At 42.9% G+C, this 21,175-nt stretch overlaps 1 protein-coding gene across 4 annotated transcripts in view; it reads left to right on the forward strand.

Annotated features, from left to right (window-relative positions):
* UBN2 (ubinuclein 2) overlaps positions 1 to 21,175 on the forward strand; it is a 109,183-nt gene that overhangs the window by 35,359 nt on the left and 52,649 nt on the right. For all 4 annotated transcript variants that reach the window (XM_054030128.1, XM_054030159.1, XM_054030150.1 and 1 more), the window contains exons 6-10: positions 10,492 to 10,990; positions 16,522 to 16,592; positions 17,411 to 17,540; positions 18,994 to 19,112; positions 19,829 to 19,942. In XM_054030128.1, the coding sequence (XP_053886103.1) occupies positions 10,492 to 10,990; positions 16,522 to 16,592; positions 17,411 to 17,540; positions 18,994 to 19,112; positions 19,829 to 19,942 (933 nt within the window). The remainder of the gene's footprint in view (positions 1 to 10,491; positions 10,991 to 16,521; positions 16,593 to 17,410; positions 17,541 to 18,993; positions 19,113 to 19,828; positions 19,943 to 21,175) is intronic.

Here is a 21,175-nt window from a genome sequence, read left to right on the forward strand (position 1 = left end):
TGACCATGAATTTTGTAAAAATTGTTCTGGGCTGCAGCTTTACAAACAATATCTCTGCTCAATTAGTCAAGTTTGATTTATAAATTTTACTTTTACCATTCTTATTTAAAAAAACAAACAAACCAAAAACTTGTGTGGAGAAAGTCAGTTGCCTAAAGTTGGAAGGAAACCCAAGTGTGACAAGATTAAAATGCAAGTTTGAGACTGTTCCTCTCAGTAATAGCTGAAACTTAAGAAAACAGAAATTTGTCATGTAATTAGTCTATAATAGAATATGATGTTGGGTTTATTTTAGTTGCTTGGGTAACTAAATGGGCACTGATCTAGTTTTCTGTCCAAAATTTTATTTTCCTTTTGAAGAAGAGTGGGAGAGAATTTTACAAAATGTAATATGGACAAAAATGTTTTCACCTAAATAAGAAAATTAATGGATATTTTTCCTCTACATTTATACTGCAATATTGTCAACCGAGATAATATTAGTGTATGCGAATCAGAAAGTGAAAACATGCAGGCTAGCGTGTCACTGAACAAACTGAAGCTTCCATCCTGCAAAGACTTATGCATGTTCTTAATTTTACACACTTTGAATAGTCCCATTGATTTCCATGGGACTACTCACTAGTGCATAAAGTTAAGCATGCGCACAAGTCTTTGTTGGTTGGAGGCTTCAGTTTTTAATTTCTGGCCCATCACTCTGCTTCACTTGTGAAAATTTGAATAGCTTTAATTGTTTTAATAATCTAAAGTGGTGATATTAATCAGAAGTACCATATATACTCATTCATAAGCCAAATTTTTTTTAGTGAAAAAGGGACGCACCAGAGAAGGGGGTCAGCTTATGAACGGGTATAGAGAGGGAGAGGTAGGACACAGCCCCTCCCCCCAACAAAGGGAGCAAGGAGAGGCAGCACAGTCAGCAGAGACAGAAGGGAAGAGGTGGGGCCAGAGTCTCTCCGCTTCTGGCCACCACTCTGCCCTTCCCCCAACCTCCAAAGCAGCTGCAGCTGTGCCACTCGGCCCTGCCCCCCAGAGCAGGCTGTGGCCGCACCACCCGGCCCGGAACGTGCTGCAGCCATGCCGTCCAGTCTGGCCTGCCAGAGCAGGCTGCAGCCGCGCTGCCCAGCCTGCCGGAGCAGCTCCAGCCAGGTCAGAGACATCCTCCCCAGATAAGGTGGGAAGGGATGGGAGGGGAGAGTGTGGGGGTCCTAGGCTAGGGGTGGGGTCATGTGGAGGGTGGTCACAGGGGTTACTCCCCTGACTCCAAGCTTCTTCCCCTCCCTGCTCCCCTCCGCCCCCCCCCTCCCCCCCCCACACAAATTTTCCCCACCAGTTGCTGTCCTGGCCCGTCAGGGTAAGCAGCTGGCGCGCTGGGACACTTTGTTTACTTAGGTTTACCTCCGTGCCTGCGGACGCTCAAGGTAAACAAACCATCTCGGCTCCCCCAGCAGCTTGTCCTGATGGCTCGGGAGCCAAAGTTTGCTGACCCTTGAATTATAGGGTCGGCTTATGAATGGGTTATAAAAATTTTCCATTTTTACTTATCCATCTTTGTGGGGGTCGGCTTATAAACGAACCAACTTATGTTCGAGTATATATGGTATATGTATTACTCAAGGTATTAAAGGCTTGCAAAATGAGGCCTTTAAGTTCAAAGATTTGTTCTTTTTGGATGAAGAACTTTAAGTAGTTATGTAGAATGGAAGTTTTGGACATAGGACATTTTTTAAAATGCCAGTATATTGCGATCATAATTCTACCATTCCCATCTTCAGTATTCTTTCAGCATGATTTTTATCATAAGGAATTTAAGCAATCTTCTACAAGATGAAATCTTAAATCTGAAGTATCAGAGGGGTAGCCTTGTTAGTCTGAATCTGTAAAAAGCAACAGAGGGTCCTGTGGCACCTTTGAGCCCAACAGAAGTATTGGGAGCATAAGCTATTGTGGGTAAGAACCTCACTTCTTCAGATGCAAGTAATGGAAATCTCCAGAGGCAGGTATAAATCAGTGTGGAGATAACGAGGTTAGTTCAGTCAGGGAGGGTGAGGTGCTCTGCTAGCAGTTGAGGTGTGAACACCAAGGGAGGAGAAACTGTTTCTGTAGTTGGATAGCCATTCACAGTCTTTGTTTAATCCTGATCTGATGGTGTCAAATTTGCAAATGAACTGGAGCTCAGCAGTTTCCCTTTGGAGTCTGGTCCTGAAGTTTTTTTGCTGTAAGATGGCTACCTTTACATCTGCTATAGTGTGGCCAGGGAGGTTGAAGTGTTCTCCTACAGGTTTTTGTATATTGCCATTCCTGATATGACTTGTGTCCATTTATCCTCTTGCGTAGTGACTGTCCAGTTTGGCCAATGTACATAGCAGAGGGGCATTGCTGGCATATGATGGCATATATAACATTGGTGGACGTGCAGGTGAATGAGCCGGTGATGTTGTAGCTGATCTGGTTAGGTCCTGTGATGGTGTTGCTGGTGTAGATATGTGGGCAGAGTTGGCATCAAGATTTGTTGCATGGGTTGGTTCCTGAGTTAGAGTTGTTATGGTGCGATGCGTGGTTGCTGGTGAGAATATGCTTAAGGTTGGCAGGTTGTCTGTGGGCGAGGACTGGCCTGCCTCCCAAGGTCTGTGAAAGTGAGAGATCATTGTCCTGGATGGGTTGTAGATCACTGATGATGCATTGGAGAGGTCTAAGCTGAGGACTGTAGGTGATGGCCAGTGGAGTTCTGTTGGTTTCTCTTCTGGGCCTGTCTTGTAGCAGGAGGCTTCTGGGTACATGTCTGGCTCTGTTGATTTGTTTCTTTATTTCCTTGTGTGGGTATCGTAGTTTTGAGAATGCTTGGTGAAGATCTTGTAGGTGTTGGTCTCTTTCTGAGGGGTTGGAGCAGATGCGATTGTACCTCAGTGCTTGGCTGTAGACGATGGATCGTATGGTGTGACCGGGGTGGAAGCTGGAGGCATGAAGGTAGGCGTAGTGGTCAGTGGGTTTTCGGTATAGGGTGGTGTTAATGTGGCCATCGCTTATTTGTACAGTGGTGTCCAGGAAGTGGACCTCCCGTGTAGATTGGTCCAGGCTGAGGTTGATGGTGGGGTGGAAGCTGTTGAAAGCATGGTGGAATTCTTCCAGGGTCTCCTTCCCATGGGTCTAGATGATGAAGATGTCATCAATATAGCGTAGGTAGAGAAGGGGCATGAGTGGACGAGAGCTGAGGAAGCGTTGTTCCAGGTCAGCCATAAAAATGTTGGCATATTGTGGGGCCATGCGGGTGCCCATAACTGTGCCACTGGTCTGGAGGTATATATTGTCACCAAATTTGAAATAATTGTGCGTGAGGATAAAGTCACAGAGCTCAGTAATAAGTTGTGCTGTGTCATCATCAGGGATACTGTTCCTGACAGCTTGTATTCCATCTGTATGTGGGATGTTTGTGTAGAGAGCCTCTACATCCATGGTGGCTAGGATGGTGTTTTCTGGGAGGTCACCAATGCATTGTAGTTTTCTCAGGAAATCTGTGGTGTCACGGAGATAGCTGGGAGTGCTGGTGGCGTAGGGTCTGAGTAGGGAGTCCACATATCCAGACAGTCCTTCAGTGAGAGTGCCAATGCCCGAGATGATGGGGCGTCCAGGATTTCCAGGTTTGTGGATCTTAGGTAGTAGATAGAATAACCCCGGTCGGGGCTCTAAGGGTAGGTTGATTTGTTCCTGTGTTAGTGTATGCTCCCAATACTTCTGTTAGTCTCAAAGGTGCCACAGGACCCTCTGTTGCTTAAATCTGAAGAGTGATGTAAACCTAGGTGGTGTATATACATATACTTGTGTAATTGTCTCATCCATTAATATCTGCTTTTGTATACCATGGTGATAGGGTTTTCAGAGAGCCTAATGTACACAGACAAATATAGAAATAGAGTTATGACACTCTCTGTGCTGTTAGTCCAAAAAGGAGTTTGTTACATGCTATACTAATAGCGCCATCTTTAGCTAAGGTTACACAGCCATTTTGATTATAAAGACCCTGTTTTCAATTGCTTAGTTATAAGTATGCCAAATTTTAGCCATATGGGCTGAAATTTCCAATGCTGGGTGCCTTCCTCCGGCTGGCTTTTTTGTTTAAGTTTCAGCAAAAATGGTTCAGTAGTTTGTGAAAATAAGATTAGGAAAAAGTAAGTGGTTTTGCCCGTGTTAAAATCAAATCCAAAAACTGTGTCATTGAGAAGTTTAGTGCCACCATGCTTTGGAACAGTGGCTGGCAATTTGTCATCCTGGCCTTGGACGTGTCTTTCACTGTTCCTGTGATTAAACCACACACATTTGTCCAAGTTCTAAAGATCTGGAAAAAAAAAATCTCAATTCATACATGCTCAGAGTCTTGTTGGAGTTTGGCAGCTAAATTCTGCAGAGCGGCAGTGACTGAGCAAGACTTACTCTGCAGTTGCTACTTCTGGCTGCAGTGGCACTGAACAGATGACTTCAAAAAAGGGAGACTGTCTCTCTTTATAGTCTGTGTTCCCATTGTTGGGACTTGAGCAGCAAGGAGGAAAAAGCCTTCTGACTTGAATGCAGAGGGGATGAGAACTGGACCTGGGATGGATGGCAGTAGAGGGAGTAGATTGGGACAAGAGGCTGGGGGGAGACTGGGGCTGAGATAGAACTGTGGAAGTAAGAGCTTGCCTTGTGGGGGAGGGAGACTGGAATTGGGAGCCAGCTGTGGGGAAGGGAAATGTGGGCATGAGAAAGGATTGGGAACCAGTTTAGGGGGAAGACTAGGATTCAGAGCCATTGCAGCAAGGAAGAGAGATCACATGAGGAGCCAGTGGTAGGTTGGGGGCTAGGACTGGCTAGGTAAGGAAGTAAGGAGACTGGAGTGAAGAGCCTGGGGAGGGAAACTGGGAGTGGGAGCTGAGGTGGAGGAGTGAAGACTCAGACATGCTGTTCAGAGGGGAGGCTAGTACTTGCTAGGTGAGAAGACTGAGACTGTGCTGAGAAGCTAGAGGGAGGATACTGATACAAAGAGCTGGGGGGAGGTCAAAGAGAAGATTGGGATAGGTATAACTTGGAGAGCTTGGGGCAGAAGGAGTGAGGCTTGAGGGGACCATTAGAGTGCACTCCCCTCCAGAACCTGGAATGTAACCCAAAATTCCCAAACCTTCCATTACCTCTGCTGTCAGCAAATATCTGTGAACTGTATTAGCAGTGTTTCTTATCCACTTCTAGTGGCTGGTCCATATACATGATGACAATCTGATAGTGCTATCAGTAACTCTGTTAGCTTAAGTGGCAGAGATGTGTGTTGTGAATCTAAAGCAGGGGTTGGCCACGTTCGGCACGTGGCTCACCAGGGTAAGCACCCTGGCGGGCTGGGCCAGTTTTATTTACCCGCTGACGCGGCAGGGGCGGCGAGAAGCCGCGGCCGGCACATCGCTCGCCTGCACCGCATCTTGCATCTGAAAAAGTGAGGTTCTTACCCACGAAAGCTTATGCTCCCAATACTTCTGTTAGTCTTAAAGGTGCCACAGGACCCTCTGTTCCTTGTCCATATGTGTTATGCCTTTAGTTACGTGATCACATATTATATGACTTTGTAAATGACTGGAGGATCGCTACTGTGACGCCAATTTTTAAAAAGGGGTCCAGAGGTGATCCCGGTAATCACAGGTCAGTAAGCCTGACTTCAGTACCAGGCAGACTGGTTGAAACAATAGTAAAGAACAGAATTGTCAGACACATACATGAACATGATTTGTTGAGGAAGAGTCAACTTGATTTTTATAAAGGAAAATCATGCCTCACCGATCTACTAGAATTCTTTAAGGGGGTCAACAAGCATGTGGACAAGGAGGATCCAGTGGATATAGTGTACTTAGATTTTCAGAAAGCCTTTGACAAGGTCTCTCACCAAGGGTTCTGAAGCAAAGTAAGCTGTCATGGGATAAGAGGGAAGGTCCTCTCATGGATCGGTAACTGGTTAAAAGATAGGAGACAAAGAGTAGGAATAAATTATCAGTTTTCAAAATGGTGAGAAGTAAATAGTGGTGTCCTCCAGGGGTCTGTACTGGGACCAGTACTATTCAACGTATTCAGAAATGATCTAGAAAAAGGAGTAAACAGTGAGGTTGCAAAATTTGCAGATGACACAAAAGTATTCAAGATAGTTAAGTCACAAGCAGACTGCAAAGAGCTACAAAGGGATCTCACAAAACTGGCTGACTCGGCAACAAAATGGCAGCTGAAATTCAATGTTGATAAATGCAAAGTAATGCACATTGGAAAACATAATCCCAACTGTACATATAAAATGATGGGGTCTAATTTAGCTATTACCACTCAGGAAAGTGATCTTGGAGTCATTGTGGATAGTTCGCTGAAAACATCCACTCTGTGTTTAGCGGCAGTCAAAAAAGTGAACAGATGTTGGGAATCATTAAGAAAGAGGTAGATAAGAGAAAATATCATATTGCCTCTCTATAGATCCATGTTATGCCCACATCTTGAATACTGCATGCAGATGTGGTTGCCCCATCTCAAAAAAGATATATTAGAATTGGAAAAGGTTCAGAAAAGAGCAACAAAAATGATTAGGGTATGTGAAGAAATTAATAAGACTGGGACTTTTCAGATTGGAAAAGAAATGATTAAGGGGGATATGATAGAGGTCTATAAAATCACGACTGGTATGGAGAAAGTAAATAAGGAAGTATTATTTACTCCTTCTCATAACACAAGAACTAGGGGTCACCAAATGAAATTAATAGGCAGCAGGTTTAAAACAAACAAAAGGAAGTATTTCTTCACACAATGCACAGTCAACCTGTGTGGAACTCCTTGCCAGAGGATGTTGTGAAGGCCAAGACCATAACAGGGTTCAAAAAAGAACTAGATAAATTCATGGAGGATAGGTTCATCAATAGCTATTAGCCAGGATGGGTAGGCATGGTGTCTCTAGCCTCTGTTTGCCAGAAGCTGGGAATGGGTGACAGGGGATGGATCACTTGATGAGTACCTATTCTGTTCATTCTCTCTGTTGAAAGACAGGATACTGGGCTAGATGGATCTTTGGTCTGACCCAGTATGGCCGTTCTTATGTATGATTAGTAGACCATATATAGCTATAAAGCAGAATAATGTTTTGTGCATCTACTTTACAAGTCTCAATAATGCATTATAGTGGCTGTTGTCATTGAGATAAAACTTCTTATGGATGGGAAGGTTGTTTTGAGTTTCTTCTGTCCCCACCTTCAGAGCAGCAATACAGATGCAAAGTTGAGACTGGATTGTTGCTCAGACAGAAATTTGCAGTCTAGGTAGGTGTACATTAACGAATTGCATGGAGAAGGCATGTCTATTCTGCCCTGCATGTTGGAGTAAGGGGATGCGAATAGCAGTGTATACCAAAAAGCTGTGCTTTATCTCTCCTATGAGGATGCTGTGGGTGCAATCTTAAAGGTCCTGAGTTCACACTAATACAGATGTGAGTTCATGCCCACAGCATCTCCATGGGGGGGTTACAGAGTCGCACTTTGGTACATACTGCTATTCACATCTCTTTAGTCTGAACGGTGGGGCATTATAGACATGCCTGAAGTTTGGCATCAAAATTGTATACCTTAGCTGGTGATTTCCACAGTTTATTTTTTATAATAATTGTTCTCTGTAGTAGCACTTCCAACCATAACTGTTAGCTAATGAAGTTCTTGTTTGGGAAACCCATGGTTTTGCATTAGTAATTTAATGTTTAAATATCCGTAGTAATGCCACAAAACCTTGAGCAGGGAAGAGAGAAGCAGGAGAAATTAAGTACAATAGAACCTCAGAGTTACGCACACCAGAGTTACGAACTGACCATTCAACCACACACCTCATTTGGAACTGGAAGTATACAATCAGGCAGCAGCAGAGACAAAAAAAAAAGCAAACACAGTACAGTACTGTGTTAAATTTAAGCTACTAAAAAAAATAAAAGGGAAAGCAGCATTTTTCTTCTGCATAGTAAAGTGTCAAAGTTGTATTATGTCAGTGTTCAGTTGTAAACTTTTGAAAGAACAGTCATAATGTTTTTTCAGAGTTACAAACATTTGAGTTATGAACAACCCCTGTTCACAAGCTGTTTGTAACTCTGAAGTTCTACCAGGGAGGGAGAGGAATTATTTCAGCTCAGTACTAATGTGGACACGAGAACGAATGGATATAAACTGGCCGTGGGGAAGTTTAGGCTTGAAATTAGACGAAGGTTTCTGACCGTCAGAGAGGTGAAATATTGGAACAGCCTTCCGAGGGAAACGGTTGGGGCAAAGGACCTGTCTGGTTTTAAGATTAAGCTAGATAAGTTTATGGAGGGAATGGTTTAATGGGATAACATGATTTTAGTCAAATGAACAGCGTGCCATCGCTGGTAAATAGTAGCAATGGCCAATGAGGGTCTGGCTGGAGAATCTTGCCTACATGCTCGGGGTTCTACTGATCGCCATATTTGGGGTCGGGAAGGAATTTTCCTCCAGGGTAGATTGGCAGAGGCCCTGGAGGTTTTTCGCCTTCCTCCGCAGCATGGGGCAGGGGTCGCTAGCTGGAGGATTCTCTGCTACTTGAAGTCTCTAAACCACAGGATTTGGGGACTTCAACAGCAGAGTCAAGGGAAAGGGTTGGGACGGCTTTGTGGCCTGCATCATGCGGGAGGTCAGACTAGATGATCATAATGGTCCCTTCTGACCTTAAAGTCTATGAGTCTACTGTATGCAAAAGGAGCCTGGAGTCCATGAAGATCAGCACCTCTCCTCTGCCCAGGGCCCCTTACCAGCAATATTTTCTCTTCTCTTTTCTCTTCTTCTCTTTTCCCTTCCCTCTTTTTCATGCCATGAAGTCTCCTTCCCATCCTTAGTCTCCTTTTTTTCATTTTGCCCATCTCTTTGTGCCCTTGCTTTCATTTGCTCCATTCATATTTGTTAATGGCAGGTGCCCACAGAGGCGTGCAGTGAGAAAGGAAACTATATAGAAAGTGTTGCTAGAAAGGTAAGGTGGAAAGCAGTATTGTTGCTCTTTATGCCTACAGTCTCCTCCTCCCCGCATTTCTCCATGCCTCTCCTATACCATTCCCTGTAGTTTTCTAACTGTGTATATCATCATCAGATTTCATGTGTAAGGATTTCAGTGCTGAATGTTTCAGTGCTTGAAGTGCTGTGATACTCAGGCATTCATGCACTAGTGAAATCCTAACATGTTAAATGTAGCGTTTGAGCGCCAACTTCAAGTAACTCATTGATGTTGAGCTCTAAGATGATACTGAATTCCAGGTTGATAATGCCAAATAAGACAGCATTTGAGGCACTTGCAGCATGTTCTTTTCTAATGCAGACTTTTCTCCTCTGATTCTTCATTTTCTCACTGTAGTGTATTCCTTTTTACACCTATTCCTTTTTACTTCTGCTATATGTTGTCATTCCTTTATTTATCTCCTAGTCTACTATTTTTCATCTTTTCACCATGTTTCTTCTTGTGTACGTCTTCTGTTTGCTCCCTGCCACTCCACCTGCCCTTCTTTCCACAACTAGACTCTCCTGTCCTGCCTGCTCCCGTTACATTTCATAACCACATCAGGTTTCCCTTCTCAGTAAATCTCTGTTAACCTCTTCAGTCCCTACCTTCCTGCTCCAGGCATCCATCCTATCCAGTCTTCCTACCAATGCAGGCTTTGTTAGTTGAGACAGTGGGACAGTGTCATGTTTTCTGTTATCTGATCGTGGAGAACTTTTTATAGTCCTCCAAAATCTTAAATATTTGTAATAAACAGAGTAACTAAACTATCTTTTAGTTTGATCCTTCCTATTCTCTCTGGATAGTACATAAAGATAAAGATTCTTAGATTGACTCTTGGTAAATTCTCCATGAACTAAAACTGACCTGTTTATGAGTGTCTAAGAATTAACTCTGAAAACCTGCTATTGCTTATAACGTGCTAAAAAAATAATGAGAAATCGAGGAAATATATAGGAACTTTATTTTGATTGAGTAGGATATAAACATTAATTCTACACTTTCAAAATTCTTAGGAAACATTTCTGCCATACGATAGTTAAACATACCAAATCAAAAGCAAACTGGTCACCATTCAAATGTTTGGAAGGCAATACAGAAAATAGCTTTAGAATATAAGTTTAGACTCTTGTCTTAACTATGGCGTATACTGATTCCTCCATAATTTGCTCTTCACCATTCATTAGGATAAGTTTTACTTTGTTAATACTGTATTGTGTGCAGGATTTACTAGTGGTGGATGATGAAGAGATGGGCAGCATGGAAAAGGAGCAGTTTGGTTGGCAACGAGGTCTATAATGTTTTGATAGGGTAAAAATCTCATGGTGCATGCATGCAAGGCTGACTTTGCTCTTCTTCCCCACTGGTTATTTTTGACCTGTTGTGAATTCCCATATGCTTGCAGAAAGTGACTTTGGCATTGGCAGTTGTATGCGTTCTAACAAAAGTTTCCATTCTCTGCAGAGTAATGGCTTTAAATTCACACAAATCTGAAAAGAAGAAGAAGAAGTTATACAAGGACTCGCTTTCTTTGGCAGCCATGATCCGGAAGTTCCAAAAGGAGAAGGAAGCCCTGAGGAAGAAAGAATCCAATCCAGAACCCCCAGTGACTATTGCCACCTCCACCCCTAGTAAAGTCCCTTCCTCCTCTGCTACCACAGGAAATGATGTCTCAGACTTGAACCTCAGGGTTACCGATCCTGTCCTCTCCATTTTTGGTAGCACAAATGAGCATGAGCTCCTGCAGGAAACCGAAAGTGCCCTGGAGATTCTGGGAGAGATTGACTTTGACAAGCTGCTTGACGGCACCTCTAATGGCAGCCCAGTGTCTGAGCCATCAGGAGAGAATGGAAGTGCCACTCAGCCAACCAACACCTCTCAGGTCATGACACCAAAGCAGGTGCCTGCCCTCCCAGAAGGCCTGCCTGTCCTTCTTGAAAAGCGCATTGGAGACCTACGAATAGTAAGTGTAAACTCATTGGTAGGGGATTGCATTCAGGGACCCTTGAGAGCCGAGAGGAATAGTTACAGTCTAAGCTGCGATGTCATATCCTTTAAATGCTGGTAGAAATATCAGGAAGGGATTATAATTGTTTGGTTCACCCCCAGGGACTGAGAGTAAGATTAAGTTGATGAAACTAAGCAAAGATGATGTAGGTTGAATATAAAGGAAATATATGCCAGAAACAAGATCTATTGTTTAGTTTATTTCACCTCACAATAGCTTATGGAATGCTTTCTATAGGGAAGTAGTGGGAACATCATTGCTTGAGCTAAAATGACTAGACAAAACAGTTGAATATTCTGTACAGAAAAATCCAGCACTAGTGAGGTTTGGGCTTGGATAGTCTAGATGACTTAATAAATCTTTTCCATCTTTAACTCCTAATTCCTTGCTCATTTATTTTGCTAATAATGTCTTTTTATTCCTGCCCTTCTTGCCAAGTTCAATCAGGAAGGAGTAAACCTGTGATATTTTTAAAGAGACTTTCCCACTTTGTGTCAGGGAGAGACACTTGAAAATATGTCCTTTCAGTTTCAGTGGTAATTTTTAGAACTTTGACTCTTTTGCTAATTTTAATGATTTCTGAACATTTTCGTTTGTAGAGGTAGGAAGGAGGACAGAATCCAAGTTCATTCACAAAGATACTGTCAGGTTTAAAATCTTTGAGGATTTAGTTTTTTTAAAATCTAAGTTATTTTATTGTCACCTTAATCTTATTGAAACTGAAAGTATTAATTTTTTCACCATGCTGCTTATTTACTATGTGCATATCAATTTGAAGGATGAAAAATAAACTAGTCAGTTTTTCTTTGGGTGATTACATGTCCATTCCACTTCAGGGGTGCGCGCACCCAGTGCACGGTCAATTTTTTCTGTCAAGGATACCCATTGAGGCGGCACATGCATCCCCAGCTACCCTGCACTGCTGCATGGTAGTATAGAGGGTGGGGCTGTCCCTGACCTCCCCCTCCTCAGTACCTTACTGCCCATGACAGTTGTCATGCAATTGCAAGTTCTGTCCTTCTATTTATATATAACTTGTCCCCATTTTTATTAGTTTAGTAGTTTATAGTGTTAGCGATGGTTATAAGTTTTACTTTTAAATGTTTTTCAAAAACTTCAGTTCCCATTACTGGGAACCATACTAGGGCATGTCTTGGTCACTAGGATTTAAGCCCTGCTGCTCCTGCAAGGAGCTGATGCCACTGAGTGACTTGCATTCCTGTTGCCTGAAGCATCTTGGGGAGTTGCACTTCAGGGGTCAGTCTCAATTTTGTAGGGACTTTAAACCTAGAACCAAGAAAGACAGGACAGGTAGACTTAAATTTCTCCTTATGGAAGAAGCGCTGTACCGTCCTGCTTCGAATGGATGCTGAGTGTTTTGGCTTCAGTGAGGAGCACTCGATCTGTATTGTCTGAGTCTCTGCACTGGTCACCTTTCCCAGTGCTGAGGAAGCAACATCACAGGTCTGCCTCCAAAGGGAGAGGGAGAATCCGTGGCACCGAAGTTCAGCAGGCATGCAGATAATGGAAGTAAAGAGCACTCGAAGCTGAGACACTCCATGAGGAAATCATCTGCTCAGGCAGGATTGTCGAATCTGGCACAGGCACTGTCGCATCAAGCCCCTGAAGTGGCACTGTGAAGCTCCTCTGTGCTGTCTGTATTGACCCATCAACCAGAGGCAATCTTGGTGCCATCAACTCCAGTGGCTTATACTGCTGCAAGTGACTTATTGAGCCTCTCGGTACCATTGTCTCAGGTGGTGTAGGAGACCTCTTATCTGGTACCAAAGACCACAGGTCAAACTTTGCCAGCTACTACAATACAGACTTTGGTACCATGGGCGCCTCTGGATATCCAAGAGCCTCATTGTGTGGTGCCATCAAGAGGGAAGCTGGAGATGATGTCTCTGGTACCATCATCCCAGGACTTCCAATGCTGATCACCAGCACGAACATGAACAGCACCTCCCTTCCATCTTGGTCAGAAGAGACTGATTCCTCTTTGGACTTTGAGGTCATGTCCTGTATTTCTTCATTCCCCTCTGAGATCTTAACGCCCTGGCACCCAGAGCAGGGTTTGTCCTGACTGACCTGTAGCGATCCATGGCCTGGAAGTAATTAGGCTCCTGGGCCTAACCAATTGCTGTTTTGGAACCCTTGAGAATTTCCGCCTACTTCCAGGTCCTTTCCATGCCCACTCCATTCCGCTTCATCAAGTAAGGTCAAGTACCATCCCACCAAGGAGAGCATGCCTGGTACCAGGCTCAGTACCATGGAGGAGGATGTTACTCAGGGGAATCTTCCTTTTGAAAAGCCAGGGGAGGGTCTACCTCAGCCAATTTTGGCTTCATCCTGTTCATCTCCTGATGAAGGAGTGGTTTCAGAGGATTCGTCACCCCCATCTGTTGACTATTTGGCCCATCAAGACCTTTTAAAAAGAGTAGCTTCTACCTTGAATATCCAGGTGGAAGAAGTTTGAGTCATCCCACAGGCTGATTGACATTTTAGCTACTGCAGGACCTTCTTGGGTGGTGCTTCCAATTAATGAAGTTATTGTGGAGCCCACCAAGGTTTGGTAGCAAACTCTGTCTTCCCTTCCTCCCACAGGAAAGCTGGCTAAGTACAAACCCTTCAAATGTGTATGGAGAGGTGTGTGTGGGAGTGGGGGTTGTTTTTCCTCCTCCTCAACCAGCTTTGACCCTGGTTACAGATGCTTCCGTCCTCAGCTGGGTTCCCTGCAGGTGCATGGTTTGTGGTCTACACAGGATTTGACTCTGCATATAAATGACAGAGAATTAAGGGCCATTCAGCTGGCTCGTTGAGCCTTCCATTCCCATACCAAGGGAAGAAATCTGTGTATACTTACAGACAATATGGCAGCTACATTTTATGTGAACAGGCAAGGAGGGGCATGCTCAACTCTATGCCTAGAGGCAATCAACCTGTGGGACTTTTCCATCACCAATTAAATCAACCTCAAAACCTCTCACCTTCCATGCATGAAGGACAATTTGGCAGACCAGTTAAGCAGATTGTTTTACCAACCACCATGAGTGATCTCTGTCTAGGCATTTCCAAGTCCATTTTCTAACTGTGGGGGACTCCCCAGGTAGACCTCTTTGCAACAAAAGTCAATAGGCAGTGTCATCAGTTTTGCTCTCAACAAGATCACAGCCTGGAGTCTCAGACACTTTTCTGTTACCCTAGACAAACCTGATTTTGTACACATTTCCTCCAGTTCCACTCTTTCCCAGAGTATTGTTAAAAATCAGATAGGACCATACAATGGATCAGACTTATAGCTCCAAGTTGGCCTGGGCAACACTGGTTTTCCACTTGATCAAAGTTAGTCACTCTGCCAGCAGACCCACATCTAATCTCTGTGGAACACAGTCACCTCCTCCATTCCAAACTGTGGGCCCTCCACGTGACAGACTGGATCGCTCTGTGGCTAACCTCCTAGGAAGAGGCTTGTGCAAGAGGAGTTAAGATATGCTTTTAAATCATAGAAAATAATCCACTGGGTATATTTACTTAGCCGAGCGGAAGGGATTCTCCATCTTGTCCCAGCAGAAATCTGTTTTCCAGATCCGGTTACCAATGCATCATATTCTGGATTATCTATTATCCCTAAAACATTTGTTTAATCAATCAAAGTCCATTTAGCAACTATTTTGGCTTTTCACCCTCTGATAATCATTGTCTTTTCCAGCTCTATTGCAATTAAGTTTTTGAAGGCTCTGGAGAGGTTGTACCCACTTGAACTTGGTGATGTCAAAACTAATGGGTGCTCCCATTGAACCTTTAGTTATATTTTCCTTGCTATATATCTCAGTGAATGTAGCCTTTTTGGTGGCAATCACCTCAGCCAGCAGATTAGGTTAATTATGTATTCTAATGAGGTGGGTGACATCTTTTATTGGACCAATTTCTGTTGGTGTGGGACACAAGCTTGTGAAAGTTTGTCTCTCTCTCTCTCCAATAGAAGTTGGTCCAATAAAAGATATTGCATCACTCATTTTGTGTGTCTAACGTCCTCGGACCAACATGGCTACAACAACACTGCATATGTACTTTTTCTGGTCCTCTATACGTGATCTACAAGGACATGGTTTACATGCATTCACATCCAAAGTTTCTTAGAAAGGTAGTGTCTCACTTGCATGTCAATCAATCAATATACCTATTTTCTTTCTTTCTGAAGCCTCATGCTCATAAGGACGAGGAGAGACATCACATTTTAAATGTCAGGAGAGCATTAGGTTTCTATTTGGACCGGACCGAATAGTTTAAATCATCATAATTGTTTGTGGCAGTTGCTACTGTCAGAATAATACATTGACTATGGAAATAGATTGGAGAATATTTTTCATTTTTTTAAAAAATTGACATTCTCTATATAGTCAATTCACAACTGCTGTGTGATTATCACATTATCTGTAGTCTCACATATTAGAATGATATCACACTTGCACAATGCTCCAGGCATTCACAAGCGCATCCTTTTTCAGTATCCTAACATGCTGAAAATAGCAGTGAAGATGCAGCAGTATGGGTTAGCAACGCATGTACCCCGGGTCTCCAGGCCACCTTGTACAGCCTGTGCTAAAGCCCATGCCACTGTGTCTTCACTCTTATTTTAGTCTCTTACCCACATTAGCTTTAATCTAGCTATGCTTACCAGAGCTGCCAATCATACCTTCAATTTCAGTGTAGACTGAGATCAGTGGGAAGGAGTAGAAGACCATCTTCCCTCCCACTCCCCGTAGGGCTAAGAAGATACAGGAACAGAAGGAGGGAGCACAGATAGGATCTCCACTCCATAAAACCAAAGCTGGAGAGAACACTGGACAGCACCATAGAGGAGGAAGTGGATGTGGCTCCTTGTCTACATGATTCCTTCACAGGGGCTCCATCAGGAGCAGTGGAGATAGGTCCTCTTAGGAAGGCAGAGGATTTGCAGCAGGAACCAGTAATCCTAGGGAGGAAGAGAATCCTTAATGAACTGAGAGGACGGATTTCACTGTTGCTTCAACTGTTGGTATAATTTATTGAGTCGTGGTTTTTTCCTTCAGGTGAACCACTGTCCCAGTATGATTTTATTTTTTATTTTTTTTACGGGGGAGGATATCACTGCTGGTGGAATCTTTTGGAGGAGACATTAAAACAAAGGTCCTAATAACTTTTCATTGAAAGGTCCTGTGGCACTTTTAGCAAGAATGGGGTACTAACCCCAGAGACCTGACCACATTCTAAATTGAATGATTGTTTTCCTATTTGCGCTTCTCCTGCAGTTTCAATTGGATATAGTAATATTCTTCACTTCCTGTTCTAAATAGTTTTGTATTTCACTGTTACGGTGGGTGTATTTCAGGACAGGGTGATATAAGACCATAAAGGTAGTTTGTATATTATTTAAGTCTGTAAAGATCTTTAGGGTAAAATGTGCTATAAATTGCTTGGTATTTTTATTGCTCTCCTTCCAGGCTGCCAAGCTGTTCGATGAAGAAGGCAGGAAGAAATTCTTCACACAGGATATGAACAATATTCTGCTGGAGTAAGTGTTCACCTCTTCAGTTCTGTATGTTTTGGGATGTTATCTTTAAATTACTCCTACAAAGACCTAAAGGAAACTAAACCAGTGGGGAAGACAAGTTAATCTAAGCCAGTTAGTGACCAGCTGAAGATCTGTACAGGTGACAAGAAGTTCCAATACAGAGATGCATCTGTATGGTTTATCCAGTGTAAAATATTTTTCAGTGCCCTTGGCCTTGAGTTTGTTAGCAGAGTTCTGTGGAAGTGTGCACATCACTTCCCTACAGTCCCATGTTTTCATAAAATGAAATAATTTCAGATTTTATTAAGAAGGAAAAACCCAGCCCATTCTAATTCTCTAATCTTTGCAACCTGGTGTCTGGTGTGGGAAGGTGATTTTTGTTTGGGGTGTTTTTGTATGGTGGGGAGGGTCTTATATGATCATAGTGTAGGTTGAAAAAGAAATATTTTAGAAAATGTTGTCAGATTATTTCTGAATAAATGTAATAGCCACAGTTGATTCATTCATTCATTGCATGAAATTGGCAGAGTAATTGCAAATATGAATGGTATACAAAACCATGTTTAGTATTGCCAGGGTAATATGCATCATATTTGTCTGAATGTACTCTCATTGTTAGCTAATGGACTTTCATCTCTCTCTGCAAAAATTAGTCTTACTGACACACCTATAGAAAAACACTCCACCCTCAATGTGTGTTTGTATGCATAACTAGAGTATTTAATGTATGTAAAGCTCCTTAGGTTTCTGCATAGTTTCCATCCTCACCCAGGATTGCCTCACTAGTTAGCTATCTCTTGTTTGTTTGTTTTGGTCAGTATTGAGCTGCAGTTACAGGAGATGAGTCCTATCGTCCGTCACAACGTGTACTCCCATCTTGAGGCTTTTGTGCCATGCAATAAGGACACACTGATAAAGCGTCTGAAGAAATTACACCTCAATGTCCAGGTAAAAGGGGAAGAGAGTGGCTTCTGCAGGAGTCATGTATGTAACAGTAAGAGCAGGGTCTGAGAGACTGAAAGCAAAGCTAGTTTGCCAGGTATATCAAGACCTTTATGGCGATGGACCTGCTTCATCTTGAAGGCTAGATGAGATTAGAAGTCAAGAAGGCTTTGGCTGTGCCTGGTTTCTAGCTCTGCTCTATTGGCAGATTACACAGTTAATAACACACAATGAATGGACACACAAATTGGGGTACCTGATTGTACAAAATTCCATGCAAATCAGTCATTATGATAACAGGAGGTTAGCCAATTTAACCCTTTTTGTGAGTCTGAATATGCTGCTTTCATAGAATCATAGGGTTAGAAGGGACTGCAAGAATCATCTAGTTTAACCCCCTTTTGTACTTATTATGACTGTTAGGTGATTTTTGTGCTCCATTTTCACAGTTGCTTTGCTTTTAAATATGCGTGTTTATATTTTCCTTTTGAAGATGAGTAAATGAAGGTATTTTGTGATCTATGATTGAATAGTAAAGCTGCCCTGGTGGTCTGTTTAATGCATTGCTACTTGTGTGAGTAGTTAGAGTAGGTGGAGGAGGAACTCGGGACCACACCTTGTTCAGAGCCTGGAAGTGTTCCATGGAGGCAAAAGGCTTATCACCTGTGTGGTATGGGGGAGGGGCAGGGGCAGGAGAAGGAGTAGAAAGTGCCACATGTTGCATGCTACAACGTCCTCTTGCTGGTTGTAGGAATCTTGTTAAAGTCGTTCTTGGCAAATGGTTGCAGTGGCCAGGGATAAAATAATTAAGAGCACGGAAAATGGTAGGTGCATAATATAATATCAGCTTAACATTTGCTGGAGTTTTTTTGCTATGAAGATGATCATTCCTCAAAATTTGGCAGTCTTGCATATTGCCTGAACGGCTTGTGTACAACTGGGAATTTTTGGCCACCTTAATTTTAAATTACTTACTGGCAAGTGTTGGTACCCACTTCAGTCCATTTTTCTTACTTTTCTATCAAACTCTTTTAGCCCCTTTTTGGTAAAAAAGGTCATCTGAAGAGACCAGGAAGTAATGCTGTGAGAAATGCATAAAGATAGAAATGTTTTTCTTTTTAGATACTTGCCTTTTTTTGGTCTTTTGGTTCAAGAACATCTCAGCTGTATTATCAATTAAACAGTATACTATCGTTTTGTATCATTGTTAACCATAATGTGGTAGTTCAGTGCCATTTTCGAGAACCATGTTGGAATTTCCCATGCTTTTTTGTTACTGCCATTAAGCAGGTATTGCTTGAACTGCTTCTAAAGTTTCCATATGTTTTGATGGGAATATTGATTAGAAATCACTCTTAATGCTTGATTGCAATCTCTGAGCAGCAGCTCATAAAACATCTTGGGTATGTCCTTTCCAGTGCATGTACCAAGATTACTTTGGTGTTTTTGCCCCTTCCAGGATGACCGTTTGAGGGAACCGCTGCAAAAGCTGAGACTGGCTGTCAGCAATGTCATGCCTGAACAATTATTCAAGTATCAGGAAGACTGTCAGGCTCGCAATCAAGCCAAGAATGCAAAGTGTGTACTTTTGAAGTCGGGATATTTGTATTTGGTGAGGGGATTCATGCAGGAAACATAGGTTAAATTTCCATGTTTCTCAATTCTGGCGTATAAATACTGCAAAGGCAATGTACTCAGACCATATAGGGGTGTAAAAGGACATTGGGACAGCACAAAGTACTCATTGATTCCTTCAGCTAATTAAGTAACACTGTCAATTAACTCTGAAAAGAATTCCCATTAAGTGACTTTGAGGTAAGATCTTAAGGATGGGAGGAAAAGGAGGCTGTAACATATCAAGAGTGGGAAACAAGAAGAAGATGGAATTGAGATGTATTTTTTTAGGTTCTTGATTATTTTTGTCCTGATTATTAAAACTGTTACCTCTTCACTGCATGAGGGAAACTGATTTGGGCTTGGGGTTGGGTATAGGAGTAAGAATTGACTGGTGAGCATCCTCCATCTGTCATCGCATTCACAACACTAGACTGGCAGTGAGCAGGCCTGAAGGAGTCTACACAACTTCCCCTGCCAGCCAGAGGTGGTGAGAGTCACATGGAGAGATGGGGTGGGAGGGTCTTGTTTGCCTCTTTGGGAACGGTGTAATGAGAACTTGAGGGCTGTGCCCCAATTTGTACAGCCTGGTAAGAGAGAATTCATGCCTTTCTTAGGGGAATACATCATGTGTCTGTGTCTTTAAGTCCTAATTCTCTCACAAAAAAAAATTGTTCTAGATTGCAAGCAGAAGATGAACGAGAGAAAAATGGGTCAGAGGAAGATGATGATGAGAAGCCAGGAAAGAGGATTGTTGGGCCAAGAAAGAAATTCCACTGGGATGATACAGTGAGGTGTGACATAACATTGCCCCTTTTCACCTTGCAGAAGTTTTTTAACCTGCCTGTGGAGACGCTGAGCCACAGCACCATCTAATAAACAATCCCAGTCAGAAACAAACTCGATAGAGATTTGGGAAAAGGACAGGGGCAATTATAAATGGCTTTATAAAAAAGATAGGTATGAAGGAAGGCATCTCAGTTTCCCATGCAGCTTTGTTTCTGAAACTTGAGGGGTGAAGGACCTTAATCCTCACTCCAGTCCCTTTATCCCACATAAAAATGCTGAAGCAGTATAAAAGGCCATCAGTTGCGTAAAATCCTGTATCCGGCCAAAGGGAGGATATCCCTGATTCAGGAATTTCAGAAGACAGTTGAAAGGCTGCATCCTTAAAAACTTTAATATAAGAGGATGTGCTGGGGGTGGGCCGCATTACATAGCACTTTTGAGATTCTGGACAGCACTTGGAACCTCACCTGACATACTGATGACTTGTCTGCTCCAGGAAATTTAACAGTTACTGAAAATAGTTGGCTTTTTAGCAAATGAATCTCACTAAATCAGTATTTAAAAATGTTATATCTCCCAGTCTAGGCAAGACTTAAATTCACTTCAGAGCAGAAACTAGCATTAGTGAAAGGTGCTGGATTTGCAGCTCTTGGACACTGATGAGGTCTTTGCCCATCTACATCTATGGCCAATATATCACAAGCTGACCTAGAGAGACTACCTCTAGGGTCAAGAAAGGAGTTCAGTTTTTGTCCCATTCATTCAGTCTGTCCACCAAGGCCTAAAAAGCAATTTTTCTGGTATAGTTCAGTGTCGGGTGCTTTAGTGACAGTAAAAAGACAAGGTCCTTGCCCAGATGAGCTTGCAGTTTCAATAAACAATGTACTGTGATGTGGAATATGGTGTATCAATAGAGCTTTTAGGCATCCTCTGTTCTAAGAAGAAATTGGAGCCGTGACAGACCAGGTGTGGGAGAACGTTCCAGACATGGGGATGCCATATAAAAGAGGACATGTTGTCAAGAACTGGAGGGCACAGAGGGCAGAGGGTGTTAGTCATAAGTCAGGCTGTATGTCTGTCACGGAGTCCGTGACTTCTGCAGTGGCACTCCGGGGCTGCCTGAGCAGATCAGGCAGCCCCTGGGCCAGTCGCACCAGCTGCTGTTGGGGCAGTCTTGGGCTACCACGCTCCCTCCACCCCCAGCAGCAGCAGTTTGGGTGTGGGAGGGGGCTCAGGGC

This window comes from Malaclemys terrapin, chromosome 1 (assembly GCF_027887155.1).
Source record: "Malaclemys terrapin pileata isolate rMalTer1 chromosome 1, rMalTer1.hap1, whole genome shotgun sequence".
NCBI lineage: Eukaryota > Metazoa > Chordata > Testudines > Emydidae > Malaclemys > Malaclemys terrapin.